Here is a 19030-nt window from a genome sequence, read left to right as displayed (position 1 = left end):
AGGAGCTGAGTGGTTTAAAAATGCAGCTTTGAAGCAATGTTCATAAACTTTAAAGCTAAAAAGAAGAGCAAGAGTTTGATTCTATGTCCTCTGACTTCTATTCTGCTTTACTGACTTCTCTGACTGAACTGCTCCTGACTTGGAAGCTGTGACACCATCTTTCTTTTTGTCTGACCCAAGTGGCAATTTCAGCTACAAGGCTGAATATAAGGTCTCAAGTTTTGCCTTCTGTCATTATACCCTCTGCCAAGGATTTACACCTGTGTGATATACACCTGCCCCATCTAGAGTTTCTGGATCTATGATCTAAGAAGGTTGGGAGGAAGGGAGTAGAAAGAGAGGGGGATTCTCTTGTTGTCTTTAGAATCCTTATCCTCCTCAGGCACCTTCTGTTCCTCTCCTAAACTCTTCTCTGTTCCCATATTCCCCACCCCAGAAAAACCAACAAAACAAAACTCAAACCCACTTCCCATTTGCTCATTATGAGGGTTCTCAACTTGATGTTAAGAAAGAAATCTTATCAAAGGAATTCACACTAACATATGATTAATAACCCCCATATCTCAGAAATGTTTGCATTTTTAAGAGCATCTTGATTATTAAAGTGATCTTAAGTTAGTTGAATTCTCTTATGTGTCTAAATAAGGGGTTCTTAACCTGGATCAGCAGATATTATTTCAGGAGATCCTTGAACTTGGATAGGAAAAAATTATTTTTATTTTCACTAAATTTTGGTTTCTTTTGTAATCCTATTCATTATATTTTAAACATTTAAAATCATTATTCTAAGAAGGAGTTATCATAGGCTTCCCCAGACTGCTCAGGAGGACACAACAAAGGTTAAGTATCACAAGACAAGATATTCTCCAAGGTGCCCTGAAACTCTAAAATTTTTATTTAATAAATTTATTTATTTTTCCAACTACATGTAAAAATAGTCTTAAATATTCCTTTTTTGAGTTCCACATTTTTCTCCCCTTCCTTACCCTCTCTCCTTGGTGACCTTCCATTCTTAAAAGTTCACCATATTGGTGCCACACAGTACAGGAGTTCAATCAGCTTTAATGCTACTACAACAAGCAATCCACCAGCCTTACCCTCTCCCAGCTTCAGAGATTACAGGGAAGCACTTCTACTACTCTATCACTTCTCTCTGATATACGTTATACATGCATAATTCTAGAACCCCTCCATCAATCCAGATCAGAACTTTTTTCTCATCATACCAGGCTATGTTTGCCCTTCCAGAGTAGGCTTTTTAAAGGGACATCCCTTCCTTGAATAGCTCAGAAATGAGCAAATGTTTAATTTTTATTTTATTGATTGTCCATTCTTAAGAAGGCAATGGAGAAAATATTACTATGTAGATTAAACTTAAAAGTTTGTTATGTAAATAAGAGAGCCAATTATTAGCTATTTAGCAACACTTAATTGCTCCTTCCCCTAGCAAAGTCCATACTAAAACTGGTGGAGATGGAGTTCAGCCTGGAAAAAAAGGTAAGGTCTCTGTCCAGGACAAGAGTTTAGAAATTCAGTTGTGCCCCAAATAACAGTATTTACTACCTCTGCAACTTTTGATACCAGTGTGGTTGACAGTTTTCCCTGCCAGTTACTGACTGACTTTGAAGATGACTTGGAGAAAGAAGTCCCTGTATCAGGGGAGGTAAAAATGTGTAGTTAGGTGACAGATAGAGCACCAGCCTTGGAATCATGAGGTCCTGAGTTCAAATCTAGCCTCAGACACTTACTAGCTGTGTGACTCTGGACAAGTCAATCACAATTCCCTCCCCCAAAAAACTAATGATTATCCTTAGGGGAAGCCTAAAGTTATACTGAAGAAGTTAGGTTCAGTATATTGATCTATTCTCTCACCACCAACTCTAAGCAAATAAATTGGCAAATTTTTGAGAACTGCTGGAGACCAGATTACAGGACTATCACCTAAAGACCTGGTAATATTTAGCCCAGAGGAAAAAAGATTAGGGGCAGAGTAGGACATGAACTGAAGACAAAGACAGAATGAGCAAATTCAGAAAAGCGTAACCAGAGCAGTGATGGACCTCTATATTATTCATCTAAAGATTAGGAAGAAATTGAGGATGTTTAGCCTGGAGAAGAGAAAACTTGGGAAGGGGGAAATGAAACAGGATACCCATTTTCAAGTTTTTGAAGAACTGTCTTGGCAGGAATAGGGGGGGAAGAAATAGTTATACTTCTTCCCATCTCCAGAGACAAAAAACTAGGAGCAAAGAGGAAAAATTTCAGCCTAATATAAGAAAAATTTCTCAAATTGAGAGTTTTCCAAAAGTGTCATGGATAATGAGTTCCCCATCACTGGAGCTGTTCAAATAGAGCCTAAGTGACTACTTGTTGAAGATGGTATAGAAGGGATTCATTCAACAGGAGTTTGAATTTACCATTAATAATAGTAACTAACATTTTAAGGTTCTATTCTTATATACGTTCACAGAATCATTAAATCAGAGATTCTAAGTTGGAAAGGAGTTGAAATGTTGTCTAGGCCTACCTGAACTTCTTCTCTTGGTCCCTCTGTTCCTTTCTGTTTTTTAAGTTATCTTTGCTTCCTTTTCTCTGTCTCTCTTCATCCCTAAACCTCTATTTCTCTCCTTTATTTGGCTCTTGGGCTTACTATAGCTCTGCTGATATCCCTCTACATTGCCCAGTCTCCCTTCCTTTTGTCTTTGTCCAGTGAATAAGATTCTGCTTTCTACCCTTACCAGCCCCAAAGTTCCACCTGGATCCCAAGGCTAACCTCCAAGGAACTCAGTGCAGTGTGGAGAAAGTAAGCACCATTCTGCTGATGCCCTAAAAGAGTAGGAAGTCTATGATTCAGACTCTATGTTCTAACCTCAGCATTCCCTGGCACAGTGTCCCAGGAAAGGGGAAGGGATGGAAGAAACATTCATTAAGGGTCAATACTGTGCCAGATCCTAGCTAAGGGTTTTACAAATATCATCTCATTTGGTCCTCACAACAACCCTGAGATATAGATGTCCCTATTTTACAATTGAAATTGAGGCAGCAGAGGTTTAGTGATTTGTCCAATCACACAGCTTATAAGAATTTGAAGTCAGATTTTAACATGGTACTTCCTGACTCCAGGACCAGGACTATCTACTATGCTATGCCAATAGGCATTCCCAATATCCAGGATGGGGGGGAGGGGCAAATAAGATTCCATTCCCTCTTCCACGAGGCTCAAATCCTACCTCCCTAAGGCTGTCTTCTGACCTAGGGCCTTCTCCAACTCTTCCATTCTTTCACTATACCATATGATTTTATTTGACAGCAAGGCATTCACTTTGTGAAATCTTCCCAGGAACTCTTTGAAGCAGATGGGATGGGAATCATTCTCTCTATTACATAGAAGGGTAAACCAAGGCTCACAGACATAAAAGAGAAGGCATACTGTCATACAACAAATTAGTGACCAAGAAAGACCCTTAAGCCAGATCTTCTAACTCATAATCCCCTATACCAGACAGAGTATAATAGATGTAATGGTATCCTAGCAAAGTTAGATGAGGTGTTTCTCTTACTGTGATGATTCTTGACCTTCCTTGACCCCTTCCCCAAAAGTGCCTCTTGTTTCATTGGGTGATGAAAGACTTGGGCTTAGTCCAACTCCAGCTGTCACATGTGTATCTTCCAAATGTCCCTCTCAGAGGAGAGGGAAAGATGAGAATGTGGATGAGCCAGGTGTGTGTTCCTGATTCAAGTGTGTTTGCAGTACCTAATTTGACTCTCACAATGACCCTGTAAAGGAGGCAGGGAATGGTAGGTGTTATTGCTAATGCTATGGATGGAGAAACCAAAGCTCCAAGATGAGACATAACTTAGGATCATGAGATCATAGGATCTAGTGCTAAAATGAACCTTGGAGAATCATACGATCATAGATTTAGAACTGGGGTGAATCTTAGTACAATTTTTTTCTTCTTACAAATGAGGAAATTGAAGCCCCTAAGGAAAGGCTAAGTGACTTGCCCAAAGTCACACAGATCATAAATGGAAGACCTAGGATTTGAAACCAGATATCCTAACTCCAAATCCAATGTTATTTTTTCCTAAATATCTAGACCAACCATCCTTAGCTTATAAAGAGGGAAACCTGGATCCAGAGGTGAAGAGATTTGTCCAAGCCTGGAATTAAAACAGGAACTCCTTATTCCCCTTTCTAAAGCTTCTCTAGAACCATACTTGGGAAACTAATCAATTAACAATTATTAATTAATTACCTACTACATGCCAGGTTAACTAATGATTCATTAATTAATGAATCAAGTCCCTAATAGAATCCTGCCTCAGAGACTAAAATAACCCAGAACAAGTGATTTAACTTCTTTCTATACCTCAGTTTCCTCATGTTTATTTTATTTAAAAAAAAAAAAAGCATTAAACATGATGGCCTCTAAGGTCCTTTCTATGACTATGAGGATTTCAAGCTTCTTTTTTTTTTAAATTTCACATTTTGTTCCTTCCCTTTGCCTCCCCCCCCATAGCCTTCCAATTAAAAAAAAAAATCATTTACAGTTGAGCAAAACCACCTGCCTTGGCCCTGCATTATTCATTGGTTCACTACAGGCTGCAGTGGGAGCTGTCCAGGTGCTGAGATTTCTTTAGCTCACAAACTTTCAGCCTGGCCCATTTGGGCCTGCTATAATTTCTGGGAAGGTTAGATTATTCTCCTTTCTCCCCATTTTTATCCATTCCCTCTCCACCAATGTTAGTTATCGGTTCCCTCCAAGAGGCTCAAAGTTTTTGCATGTGGCACCCCCACCAACCCAAACTTTCACCAAGAATTCCTGGGATACCGGCTGTAGGCTAGGGTCAAATTAAGTTTTGTAGAACCCAAAGAGGAGTTGATATTTCTCAGTGTGTTGATAGGGAGACCAAGAACTGACAGGATTGAGTCTTGATCCCAAGGAGAGGAAGGAAGTATATTATTTTAAGAGTCCTAACCACCCTCACTGAAAGCCCCATTTAGGGTTAAGGTTAAGTAGATCCCCACCTTAGGAATGTTTCTTAGAAAGTGACCATCTTACTCTCCTATGTTTAGGATTATAATATATTTCCCTCAAGTTCAACCAAGGGAAATTTTCAACACATCTAAATTGACCCCTGAACAAACTGGCATAAATTTATAATGCAGGACCTTGTAGTGAACTTTGAAGATAGATTATTTTCTAACCCAGGGAGTCAACCCTTTTGTGTCATAGATTTCTTAGGCAGTCTGGGGAAGCTTATGGACCCCTTCTCAGAAAACATTTTTGTTACATTATATTTGAAGAATATGCTAAATTTCAATTAGAGCTTAGTGAAAATAAAGATGCAATTTTCTGAGCTTATGGACTTCAGTTAAGTACCCTTGTTTTAATCTCACATATACACACCCAGAAACATCTTCACTAAGATCACATCCATATGTACCTCAGGACTCCTGAGTTCCAGTTTGGACTCTGCTACCTTACTAAGTGACCTGGGATACTTCATGGGTTTTAACTATTCCACATGCAAAATGAGAGAGATATATTTAAGGAGCTTTCTAGTTCTGATCCTTTAGGATTCTACACTCATCCCCAAACTGGGCTCAAGGCTCAGCCTAGCTTTTAAGGTTAGGACTCAGGCCAGTCCAGAGACTGGGGTCATTGTAGAAAAGGGTTCATGGACCCCTTTGACAGTCTGCTAAAATACTTTGGACTCTTCAGAATGTTGTTGCCAGTTACTCATAAGTCAAAGAATCAATAAGTTTCAGTTGACTAGTGAAATTAAAGATGTGATTTTTTTTGTTCCCACCCAAATTCATAGACTTGAAATCTCTCTGTAGATTCCAGATTAATAACCCCTGCTCTATGACTCTGGAGCTTGTTTTCTATTAAAGTTAGAATTCACTATAGGGCCAAGTTGAAGGTTCAGTCTAGGTTGGATACAGGGTCTCTGGCCAGCTCCCTGGAGCTGGAAGGAGCTCTGTGGGCAGATGGGGGTGGGGAGCTCCTGAAGCCAACCCCCTGTGAAGTTCCATTTCCTTGAGGGCAATGAGGCTTGTATTAATTACTGCTAATTATGGGGAAGCTGCATAGACCTAAGAATAGCTTAGGAGATGTTTTCTTCATGGTTCCAAGGAGAGAACTAAGAGCCACAAGGGGAGGTCCAGCCCTATCTACTAGACCCAGGACCATAGTGCTGTGGAAGGAGGTTGGAAGTTTGAGCCTACCTTATATATTCCCCCCCACCCAGCTCTTGATATATGGGGCTCTTGCCGCTTTGTTCTGCAGCAGTGTTTCCAGAATTGCTGCTCTGCCCTATAAACCTAAAGGAAAAATCCACTCAACTTTGCTGATGGCCCCAAAAACCCAAGAACTCCTCATCTGACAGGCTCTTCTGCTGACCTGGTAAGGTAACAGGAACACCTCTTGCTTTCCTGTCTGCACTTTGAGTCTTTTAGGGACTTACCCAAGGTCACACCACAGCAACTGAGGCTGGTCTGTTGGTTCCTTATCTTGAGTTTTTCTATGATATACTATGCTGTTTTCCTATCATTTAAAACTTAGAAAAAAAGAACTGAATATAGAGTGAGAGGACCTGAGTCCAGCCCTACCACTACTACCTATGCCAGGAGACACAAACCATTATTATTGAGCATACTGTGGAGTGGGATTAAGATATCACAATGGGCAAAGTGCTGTGGAGAGCCCAAGTAGGGAGAAATCAGGGAAGATTTCTTTTTTTTTTAGTTTTTTTTTTTTTGCAAGGCAATGGGGTTAAGTAGCTTGCCCAAGGCCACACAGCTAGGTAATTAAGTGTCTGAGGCCAGATGTTAACTCAGGTACTCCTGACTCCAGGGCTAGTGCTCTATCCACTGCACTACCTAGCTGCCCCCAGGGAAGATTTCTTAGAGGAGATTAAGCAGCTTGGTACAGGGGAATGAGCAATGACTCTGAAATTGGAAGACTTGAGTTCAAATCCTATCTTGAATGCTTGCTACCTGTATGACTCTGAGCAAGTCTCCTCACCTCTGTGTGCCTCAGTTTCCTCACCTGTAAAATAGGAACATTTAAAATGGGAAGAATACATATTACACCCCAAGATTGTTGGTGGTTTCAAATGAGATAATTATTTATACAGTTCCTAGAACATCATAGATGTTTAATAAATGCTTATTTCTCTATCTCTTTCTCAGTAAAAGGAGAAAGTTGGACTTCATCTTCAAAGTTCCTTCCAACTTTGATCTATGAGTCTAATTATTCCCTTATCCTAAAATTGGAAGAATCAATTTTAGCATTATAGATTGTAAGAAGGTAATTAGAGTTCATCTAATCCAACCTACCTACTCATTTTACAGATGGGGAGGCTGAAGACCAGAAAGACTTCTTGCCTTGTGTCACAAAGCATTCAGTGGCAAAGCCTCTTCAGATCCTTTTGCTGCATGACAGCAGAGGACAAAGAAAACAGGCAGGTCCCAATGGGTAGAAGTGGGCTTAGGGTATGAAGACTTCTTTTTAATGGTTATTTCAGAACACTTACTAGTTGGGTAACTGTGGGTAAATCAATTCTCTGTCAGCCTCAATTTCTTCCTCTGTAAAATGAAAATAATTCTACATGCTATCTACCACTCAAGGCCATTTTGAGTTATTAATGTTGGTTCTATTATAGAACCATAGAAGATCAGCTCTGGAAAGAATCTTAGTCCTGGGAGGAACCTTCTAGTCTAGTTCATTTTGCAGCTGAAGAAACTGAGACACAGAGAAAGGCAAGGATTTTTTCATGATAACCTCGGGAAATACAGCAGAGAGCAAAAGAAAACCTATAAGGGAGCAAAGAAAAACTGGGTAACTTTGAAAACAATGTGTAGTATTTATCATATAGGCTTTCATGAAATGGAATTTATTGTTTTATATGGAATCCTCTCATGCTCTACTGTATAGTTGGCATTTTTTTCTTTTCTCATTTTATATTTGAGTTTAAAATAAATTTTGAAATTTACCAAAAAAAAAAAAAAAAAAAGAAAAGAAAGAAAAGAAAGGCCTCAGCTCTTAGAAAGTGATCTCTCTTCCTACTGCAACCTCCCTTGGTTTTTGGCAACTCAATGTCCTGGGACACCTTCCCCCAACCCCAGTGGTTTTACAGCCATGTACCCTACATTTTATTCTTAGCCATAACTCAGTATTCTCCTTCTTCCTCAGGACAGTGACCAGAGAGGGGCTCAGCAGCAGCAGCCCCTTTAGCAGTCAAGGGCAAGGCCAAAGGTGAGGAGGGGGCCTTGCTGTGCCCAAGCAGACGAGATGCTCTGAGGCTCAGATTAGGACCATGAAAGGCCTCAGTGGGGACAATCGAGGTCGCCACCTTTCAGACAGCCTGGACCCATCACCCCCTGATGCCCTATTTCCCGGATCTGATCGGAATCCCTATCTGCTATCTCCGACGGCAACAGTAGCGGCTGACCCCTTCTCCCGTGAATCAGGATTTCCAGGAGCCTCAACTGCTGTACCTGGGGATACCCTCTTCCCTCTGCCCAGCCCCCTGCCCACTAGTGGAACCTTTCCTCGTCTCCACTACAATTCGCACTTTGAAGTACCTGAGGAAGGCCCCTTCCCAAGCCATGCCCAGGCCACCAAGATCAACCGGCTGCCAGCCAACCTCCTGGATCAGTTTGAGAAGCAGCTGCCTGTTCACCGTGATGGCTTCAGTACTCTTCAGTTTCACCGGGCAGAGCCCCGGCCACGAGGGGAAAGCCCTGGACGCATCCGTCACCTGGTCCACTCTGTCCAGAAGCTCTTCTTTGCCAAGGCCCAGTCTATGGAGGGTGGTGGCCTTAAGGGCAGTGGCAATGGCAGGAAAGGTGGAGCTGGGGGTGGGGAAACAGGGAAGGGCCGGAGGGCCAAGGGCAAGGATTCAACCAAGTCAGCAGAGCCCAAACGAAGGAGCCGTTCCAACATCTCAGGCTGGTGGAGCTCAGATGACAACCTGGATAGTGGCAACAGTGGGGACTGTGGTTACCGGCCCCCAGCAGGGCTGATGACACTGGGTCGACAGCCAGAACGGGCACAGCCACGATACTTTGTCTACAATACCTTCAGTGAGCACATGCTAAAAGCAGCCAAAAACAACACTGAGCTCCCCAGAGGAGGAGGAATTGGAGGGGGAGTTGGGGGAGGAGGGGCACCCCCTCCTGCCAGCCTACCTGCTAGCACAGAGGCTAGCTATGGCAAACGCGGCTCCTGGTCCACTCTGACCCTCAGCCATGCCAGGGAAGTCTGCCAGAAAGCTTCAGCCACCATCGATAAGGCCCTGCTTAAGTCCAAATCTTGTCATCAAGACCTGGCCTACCACTACTTGCAGGTAACTTTGCACTCCAGAAAGGGAATAATGGGACAATGGGGAGAGGGAAGAGTGGGTTAGAAGGAATCACAGACCCCAGGAAGTGGGCTAGAGGAACCAGGGTTTCCTTCTCTGTTTCATGTCAGAGCAGGGGGGAAAAGCTTCATAACTTGGCTCTCAAAATTGTTCTCAATACCTTTTAAAACTCTTTACAATTTACACAGGGCAAAAGAACCTTAAAAAGCTTTACAGTTTATAAAGAGCTATCCAACAGAGCTCTTTATAGTTTACAAGTAACTTATAAATGACAAATTTATATGACAAATGATTATTATTTTACAAAGTCCTTTACAGAGTTCAAGGTGCTTTATGGTGATTGAACATTTTACAGTGATCACAGAATTTTCTCATCCACTTCCATTGGATTATAAAACAATAGTGAGAGAAAGATCAAGTATTGTTATCCCTATTTTATGGGGAAGAAACTGAGGCCCGGGGGGGGGGGGGAAGGATTTACCTACGGATACAATTTGTTAAGAGGTAGATTTGAGCCTTGTTCTTTTCACCAAGTATATATTGTCTCCTTATCAACTTTACTTCTAGCCACCAAAGTATTCAAATGTTCATTTAGATGAAATGGGATAGACTGGGAGTATCAGGGAACCAGAAATATTTGAAGAAAGAATTGTTATTTTCTAGTTTTCAAAAGTAAAAAGTCTCAGTCTCTAATTTTCTCCATTTCTAGACCCTTAGATGTGTTTGGAAGTGGCCACCTCAAGAATGTGACATGACAAGACCTAAAATGGTCTTCAAATGTCAGGTCCCTGCCTGTCATTCCAAAATTACAGCTCTGATTATAAAATCATAAACCCCTAGCCTGAAGAACTGGTGGAACCTTAGAGCATAGACTGTGAAATCTGAAAAGGGTGTAAAGAAAAAAAATGGCAGGAATAAAAGGGTCCTTAGAAAATGCAAAATCTATATGTAGAAAATAAAATATTAAATAAATAAAACTGAACATCAAAGATGTAAATGGACCCTAAACACAGAATGTCATATCAAGGGTAGAAGGGACCTTGGAATGTAGAATAGCAGACCTGGAAGAGACTTGAGAAAATAGAATATGTTAAGGATGGAAGGGAGCTTAATATGTCCATTTTATTTTATAGACAGGGAAAGTATTATCCAGAATGGGAAAGGGACTAGCCTAAGGTCACAGGGTGGCAACCAGTGACTTTGAAGGGCTCTTGTTCTCAAGGGTCTCAATCTCCTTCTGACTGGGGCTCTGACCAGGGTGTTAGGGTTCTCTTGTTCCATGCTGCTGTCTCCCTCTGTCAGGTGCCCCCAAGTGAGTGGAACAGCTCCCTCTCCAGGACAGGTGCAGACAGTGAGATTCCTTGCAGACGAATGCGCAGCGGGAGCTACATCAAGGCCATGGGCGATGAGGACAGTGAGGATTCAGACACCAGCCCCAAGCCATCTCCCAAGACAGCTGCCCGGAGGCAGAGTTACCTCAAGGCCACCCAGCAGTCACTGAGTGAGCAGAGCACCACCCACAGGTGAGTCCAGATCCTCAAGAGATCCAACCAGGCCCTAAGCAGGTCCTCAATCTCCCCTTTAAGCCTAGGGCTGAGCCTCAGTATCCTCAGGTTCTTCTTCTGACTCTGACACTGATGACACAAATATGTGACCATTCTAGGCTTTAGTTTCCTCTTCTGAAAGAAATAGAATAAAGAGACCTATGGGGCAGTTAGGTAACATAGTAGATAGAGTATGGGCCCTGGAGTCAGGACCCAAAAGTCAGGACCTTTAAGGTCCCTTCTGGTTTTTTGTTTTGTTTTGTTCTGGTTTTTTGTTTTTTTTTTTTTAGATTTTTCAAGGCAATGGGGTTAAGTGGCTTGCCCGAGGCCACACAGCCAGGTAATTATTAAGTGTCTGAGACCAGATTTGAACCCAGGTACTCCTGACTCCAGGGCCAGTGTTTTATCCACTGCGCCACCTAACCACCCCACCTTCTGGTTTTTGATAGTGTTCCTTGTGCCCCCAACATGACCTGGGAATCCCAGGCCAGCAGCTCTCTCTCCCCGCATTTCCTTTCCATACTTTGGACTCAGTCCCCCTCCCTGGATGGCCTGGTATATATATACTCTGAATCCCACAGTCAAACTGTGACTACAAATTGTCCTGGTTAGCGGCTCCCTGTGTTAAAGGATGCCCTAGTTAGAGGGTGTCCTGGTTAATAGTACTAATAATAATAGCTTGAGAGGCAGCACACTGTAGTGAATAGAGAGCTGGCCTCAAAGTTAGGAGAATTTGGGTTCAAATTCTGCCTCGGCCACATAATCTCTGAGCTATCCTGAACACATCATTCAGCCATTCAATATCCCACACAATTCTAACTACATTGTGGAAAAGGTGGTGGTGATGGTTGTTCAATCATTTTTCATTTGTACTCTATTCTTCATGTCCCCATTTAGATTTTCTTGGCAAAAATACTGGACTGGTTTGTCATTTCCTTCTCCAGCTAATTTTAGAGATGAGGAAACTGAGGCAAAAAGGGCTAAATAGTTTGCCAAGGGTCACATAGCTAGTACATGTCTGAGGGAAGATTTGATTAGTCTTCTTGACTCCAAGAATGCAACTCTATCCGCTGTGCCACCTAGCTGTTTCCCCTGACTCCCTGCCATCCCTCCATCTTTACCTACGCCCACACCCATCCTCTGCCACCAAGGTACAAACCTGTACTGGTAAAGTTTCACCCCCAGTTCTCTAATAAAATCACAGAGCTAGTTCCTGCCCTATTAACAGCTTATGTAGCAATTTGAGGTTTGCAAAGCTTTCCCTACAACTCGATGAATAAGGTAGGGTAAGTATTATTATTTGCCCTTCTCTGCCATTTTACATATCAAGATCCCGAGTCTCACCCAGGCTCAAGGGATTTGCCAACAGCCATATAGTTTAGGAGAACATGGGATTTAAAACCAAACCGTATTCCAAGTGCTTTGTTCTTTCCGCCACACCACATTGCTGAGGTTGCTCTAGTGAGGGGTTACCATGGGTACCTCACGCTATCCCCCAAACAGTCACACGTTAGTCTCAGAGCTAAGATTGGCCCCCAACTGTGACACAGACTGGCCAGGCCTGTTTGGATATAGGCCGAGTCCAGCATGAGCTATGGCTGCCACCTGGTGGCGACCATGAATAAGAGCAACTTCTGTGCCATCCAGGACCTCAGGACATCTTGTGCTAAGGAAAATCTCTCTGAAGCCAGTCAAAAGTTACCCAGAAGAGTTTTGAGGATCAAAGATCTATTATCCCCTTCCCCTCCAGCAGAATTTATCCAAGAGTGAACTGTTTAAGTCTAGACTTAAATAATAATACTCTGGATTCCTCTGGTGCTGAGGACAGCTCCTGTTCACCAGGGGCTAACCAGAGGCTCTTACCTTATCTGATGAGGGTGAGGAGATCCCCTTCCCTTCCCTTCCGTCCCCCACCTCACCCCCCAACAAATACAGCTCTTCCTTGAGCAAACTGAAGAGGGTCATGTGCTGACTAGCCCTGGGGGTCTAGGTCCTCAATTCCTGGGTCCTGCCCAGGAGTCAAGTCACTTGACAAGTCAAGTCACACCCCTTCTCTGTGCCTCAGTTTCCTACTCTGAAAAATGAAGGTGTTTCACTCCATCTTTTCTCAGCTCCCTTTTCTCTCTGGTATTCTGTGAGTCTATAAATTCCTGTTCCCTGGCATCAGCCTTGATTCCTGCAGCCTCCGCATCACCATTATCTCCCCCACAGGAGCTTAGACCGCCTTGACTCTGTGGATATGTTGCTACCCTCCAAGTTCCCAAGCTGGGAAGAAGAATATAATCCTATTGGCAATAGTATTACTGAGTCCAGCTGCATCAATCAGGTGAGAAAGAGAAGGGGATTGGGGGAAGTCTGGTGCATGATGGTGGGAGAAGACAGGGATTAATGGTAGTGGCTAATATCCAAGGCCAGGCAAGATCTGCAATGATGGAAGAGCTATCCCCAGATCTTTGTGCTTCTGGTGAGACTTCTGCTTCCGAGTTAAATGGGTCCAGGAAAGACTACAATCATCTTGTAATAAAAATGGACATTAATCTAATTCTTTAAGGTTTGCAAGGTTTCTGACTCAAGTTTGAAATCTGTTTTGTTATGTGTTATATGTGTAATCTTGGCAAAGTCCCTGGACCTCCATAACTTCCTCTCTAAAATGCAGAGGGTGGACTGGATTATCTTGGAGGACCCTTCTAGTTCTATTATTTGAGTTATTTTATATGCATTAGCTCATCTGATGATCACAGATATCTGCATTACTAGGTAGCTAAGTGGTACAATGTACTTAGCCTGGAGTCAGGGAGACTTGAATTCAAATCCAGCCTTAGTTGATTTCTAGTTGTAGGACTATGGGCAAATTATTTAACACCTGTGTATCTTAGTTTTGTCATTATTGTGAGGATCAACCAATGTAATAATAATTATAAAATATTTAGCACATTGCCTAATAAGTAGTAAATGCTTTATAGAAATTATTTTTATTTTACATTTGAGGAAATGGAAGTTCAGAGAGAAGTGTTTGACATTGGTCAATAGCTAAGTGATAGATGTGGTATATGAAGCCAGACTCCAGGTCCAGTTGTGCTTGCATTTTGTAGCAGAAAAGAAATCTTAGGGTTTCCCATCAGGGAGCAAGGATCAGATTTTTTTTTAAAAGCCAGTAAGAAAGAATCCAAACCAAAGCATAGCTTGTCACTGAAACCAGCTATAAATTTTGAGAATTGAAGATCAAACTACAACTCAATCTCTCTGTTCATAACAAAAACATACAATAAACCTTACCCTCTCCTCAGACCAAATTTATCTAAGTTGACAAGATTGCAGCAGTATTTCTATCCACAGCAAAGGTGAAAGGTGCAAGGACACAAGGACAACTAGGTGGTTAATTGTACAAAGACTTATAAGAGAAAGAACAGATTAAATTATAGTCTGATGGAGCATCTAGAGTCCCCATCTCCACACTTCCAGCTCCCATGAAACCCAAACCTTCTGCCAATTCAACCCCAGTCTTTCCAAGGTGTCCCCAAGCCAGGTACCCTGTTTATTATAACTCTTTGAAATGTAGGCAAAGGTTGGTCCAAAGAAGAGAATTGGACTCCAAATCTTGGGCCAAAGGTTCTTCTCTGAGTGTACAAGCTTGGACTCCAACCTTAAGCTTCAAATCTTTGCTCTATCACTTTACCTGTGTTACCTTGAACAAGCTACTTCTTCCTCTGAACCTCAGCATCCTCATCCATAAAATGAGAAAGTTGGACTAGATCAGAGATTCTTACCATTGTGTGTGTATTTGTGTGTGTGTGTGTGTGTGTGTCTTTGTGTGTCTGTGTGTGTCTGTGTGTGTGTGTGTGCGCGCGCGTGCGTCAAGCTATCCAAAAGTGGAAAAGGACTGCCTTGGGAAGAAATAAGTTCCTTGTCCCTGGAGATTTTCAAGGTGAGACTATGAGTATTCATAGGATTTAGAGCTGGAAGGAACCTAGGAATAATTTAGTCATAGGATCACAGATTCTATTGATGGAGCAGATTTTGGAGGCCATCAGATGCAACCCTTTTATCTTACAAAGGAAGAAACTGAGGCTGACAAAAGTTAAGTGATTTGCCTAGGGTCATACAGCCAGTCATTTTCTGAGGTGGAATTAACCTGATACTTATGTTTTTCTGTCCCGAAGTCTAGTGTCCTGTCCACTACTAGAGGTATCAAACTCTAGTCTCAAGGTCATTAAAAGGCTGGCAAAATGTAATTGGGAAATGTTTTTTTTAAAAAATACAGTATAAAGTAGATTGTGTTAATTGTGGTTTTCTAAGTCAATATGCTACCAGCAGAGATCTGTTTCCTATTTGAGTTTGATACCACAGCACTATGCCTTGCTGTCTAATAATTCCTTCACTTTACAGAAGAGTCTTATAATGGGCAAGGGACTTGCCCAAGATCACATGGCCAGTTAGTGACCAAGCTCAGGTCTCCTGAAGCTAAGCCTAGTCTTCTTTCCCCTATACCCTTCTGCCTTATATGTTGTTGAGGAATTTTGCTTAGGAAAAGATTGAACTGGAAGTCTTTCTAGTTCTGAGAGCCTATCTCTCCCATGAATTCACCTTTGCCTGAGGTGTTCATATGGGAGGCTGGATGACCTCCATTGGGGAGATTTAGAGGAAGAGAAAAGACCTGCTCTCTGGGAGAGGAAATTAAAGTCTTAAAAAAACAATTTTCCAAGCCCCCAGCTAATTATTTCCTTTTTATCATGTGTATGGTTTCTTTGTATGTATGTGTTTGTTTGTATATTGTATCCCCTTTAGATTGTGAGCTTCTTGAGGGCAAAAACTGTCTTTTACTTCATTTTTTTTATCCCAACACAACACAGTGCCTGGCAAAATTAATAAATGTTTACTGACTGATTAAGCCCAAAGAATCTAATTCAGTGTAATTGTGAAAGGGTCAGCTACTGTTTCAGGTCTCTCTTCTATCCTTCCATTAACCTCTCCCATCTCTCTCTTTCACAGATCTTTGGACAGGCCTCATTTGTACCTCAGATATTTTCCCATGAGGAACAGGTACAGTATACTTACCACCTCACCCCCTCTTTCCTGTCTTTTTTCCCCTGCCCTCCCTGTTCTTATTCCATTGCTTCCTGGGAGAACTTGTCCCCTGCAACTGAGACCCCAGAAACAACTGATGAGGACCTGATGCAAGAATTCCAGTCACTGCCTGGGAGACCCCCACCCACCCACCCAGCCCTAAGGTTGGCTCTGGGCATCTTATCCAGAGGGGCTATTCACACCAAAAAGCCCTGACTCCCTTGGCCTCTCCAGGTCATACCAGGAAGGATTTTGATTTTCATACTGGAGCATGGTTTAATCGATGTTTTGGACTAGGTCAGTGATTTCTTTGGAATGTGAAACCCCCTCTACCAATTATACCTATACCTGCTCTGCTCTATGGTCTCAGATAGTTGCCTAGGATACTGAGTGATGTACCCAGAATCATAGAACCAATATGTGTCCGAGATAGGACTTGAACCTAGGTCTTTCTGACTCTGTCACTCTGAGTCTCAGTTTTAACAGTAAGGACTCATATTTGAATTATGATTTATTGTTTACAGGAAGCTTTCTTCACAGTAGTCCTGTGAGGGAAGCCTACACACATCACTCCTATGATATATATACTTTCTCACTAATGTGTTACATTAGTTCAGTCATCTCTCAGCCCCTTCATGCCTTGCCGTCTTGTGTAATACTTGTCCATGTCCTTCCAAAACTAATGTATAGAGGAGCCATCCATCCCACCAGAAGCCCTCCTCAGGGGTTTTACTATATTGTGAATCCCATTGCAACCAGGATACTATATATCTGTCTTCACTTAAAATTATTCTATGACCCTCTCACCCAACTTTTCTGATAAATATGTGTTTATGTATATATATGTCTTCAGGTATGTAGGTATATGTAGATATATATAGGCATACACATATCCAGGACCCTCTCCAGTCATCCCAATCCTTATCTGATCACTGGACCCAGAAGGTTCTAGAGGAAAAAGTGAGGCTGGTGACTTTGCATAACACCCCCCTCACTTAAATCCAAGTCACTTGCATATCATGGCACCACCTCCCTGATGTCATGGTTCTCTTTGAGAATGAAGGACGGGGGCAGCTAGGTGGAGCAGTGGATAGAGTACTGGCCCTGGAGTCAGGAGGAACTGAATCCACATCCAGCCTCAGACCTTTAATAATTGACTACCTGTATGACCTTGGGCAAGTCACTTAACCCCATTGCCTTAAAATATTTTTTTTAAAAAAAGAAAGAATGAAGGACAAGCAATAACAATAACAACAGCATATATTTATTATAAATGCTACTTATTATTATTTAGATAATCTGTGATTTATAATCTTCTGAAGTTTAGTGTTCTATGATTGATAGACATAGCTATGGTGAGAACATTAGTCTGTAAGAGAGAGAGAGAGAGAGAGAGAGACTTTTGTAACAAAGACCAGAAAGACCAGTTTGGGAAATTTCCCAAGTACAGTTCATCCTGATCTCCTTATGCCTGCCAATTCTGGGCCCATTGCCCACTTGGAGTGCCTATCCAAGATATATGTGTGCTGAACTAAGTCAATGGGCTGCCCATCCAACTCTCTGTCATAATCTGGGTAATAGGCATTTTTCATTCATCATCACTTGCTTTTTCCTGTGGATTAATAGGCCAATCTTTTTTTTGAGAGGCCCTGTATCTCACTGAGGAGGCCTTTTAGTGTTCTCAGGCTCAGTTCAATTAACAGTCAATCAATTAATCAATCAATCCAACTTCCATTGCACTTTTTGATTTTTTAAAAGATTTTCCAGCTTCCAGAACACTGTAAAAAAAACTTAAGAATCTACTATGTTAGCACATAATTGGAAAAATCAAATGAAATTTCAATTTTTTGAAAAAGAACCTACTATGTGTCATACACCAGAAATACAAATATAAAGATGAGATATGCCTTGCTCTCAAGGAGTTAACATACTGCTGGCAACAATGTTATCTCAAGAAGGAGCATGTGGAGAACTTCTAGATCCATACAGAATTTTATCATCTTCCTTTCCTTGGAGGAAGATATTTTCTTTTTTTTTTTTTTTTGGAAGATATTTTTCCATGATATAATGAGCAAACTACTTTGGCAAGCATGCCCCTCCCTGTTTTATTGATGGAGAATTGCTAAAGAGAATTGTCTCTAGGGTTGTATCTATCAACGAATATTGGGTGATTTTAATAAATTTGTGAGAGACATCTTGTTGGAAAAAGACCATCCAAGACTTTATCTTCCTTCTCTCAAGTCAAATAACAGCAGCAGCAGCTGCTGCAATTTTACAGTGTTTTTAAATTTGTCAATTGTTTTATACATATTATCTCATTTGATCCTTGGGCAACTCTATAAAGCATGTACTACAAGTATTACTATTATGCCTATTTACAGATGAGGAAACTGTGGCTAAAGAGATTAAACCAGTAAATTCTGGGGCACAATCTGAACTCACATCTTTCCTGAGAATAGTATAGAGGAAAGAGTTCTGAATTTGTAGTTAAGGAACCTGAGTTCAAATCTCGGTTTTCCTCCCTACTAGCCTTGTGATCTTGTGATCCTCTTTAATCTTACATTATCTTATCTAAAAAAAAAGAAGGATAGATAAGTTGGATGATTTCTGAGGTCCATTCCAATTCCAGGTTTATAACCTTGTGATTCCAAATTCAGAGGCAATGCAATAAAATGAACATGTACAGGATTCATTTTGTTTTGTTTCATAGTGAAAGGAGAGTGGCCTCTAAGCCTGGAAAACCTGAGTTCAAGTCCTATCTCTGACACTTACCATGTGAGTGACAAATAGAAAAGGACTGTGCAGGGGTAGCTAGGTGGCGTAGTGGATAAAGCACCAGCCTTGTAGTCAGGAGTACCTGAGTTCAAATCCAGTCTCAGACACTTAATAATTACCTAGCTGTGTGGCCTTGGGCAAGCCACTTAACCCCATTTGCCTTGCAAAAACCTTAAAAAAAAAAGGACTGTGCATTATTAGTGCTCTAATAATTTTTAAGACTATAGGCTGTATTGGGGGAAAAAAAACTTAAGAGAAAGTACCAACTTGCA

At 41.6% G+C, this 19030-nt stretch overlaps 1 protein-coding gene across 3 annotated transcripts in view; it reads left to right on the top strand.

Annotated features, from left to right (window-relative positions):
• The window catches only part of DLGAP4 (DLG associated protein 4), a 114956-nt gene that overhangs the window by 7020 nt on the left and 88906 nt on the right, over nt 1-19030 (top strand). For all 3 annotated transcript variants that reach the window (XM_074212028.1, XM_074212029.1, XM_074212030.1), the window contains exons 2-5: nt 8205-9360; nt 10678-10898; nt 13131-13245; nt 15909-15959. In XM_074212028.1, the coding sequence (XP_074068129.1) occupies nt 8329-9360; nt 10678-10898; nt 13131-13245; nt 15909-15959 (1419 nt within the window). In that variant the 5' untranslated portion in view covers nt 8205-8328. The remainder of the gene's footprint in view (nt 1-8204; nt 9361-10677; nt 10899-13130; nt 13246-15908; nt 15960-19030) is intronic.

The sequence above is a fragment of the Macrotis lagotis genome, chromosome 1 (assembly GCF_037893015.1).
Source record: "Macrotis lagotis isolate mMagLag1 chromosome 1, bilby.v1.9.chrom.fasta, whole genome shotgun sequence".
NCBI classification, from domain to species: domain Eukaryota; kingdom Metazoa; phylum Chordata; class Mammalia; order Peramelemorphia; family Peramelidae; genus Macrotis; species Macrotis lagotis.
Note: the sequence above shows the minus strand (reverse complement) of the source record. Positions and strands in the feature narration are given on the sequence as shown.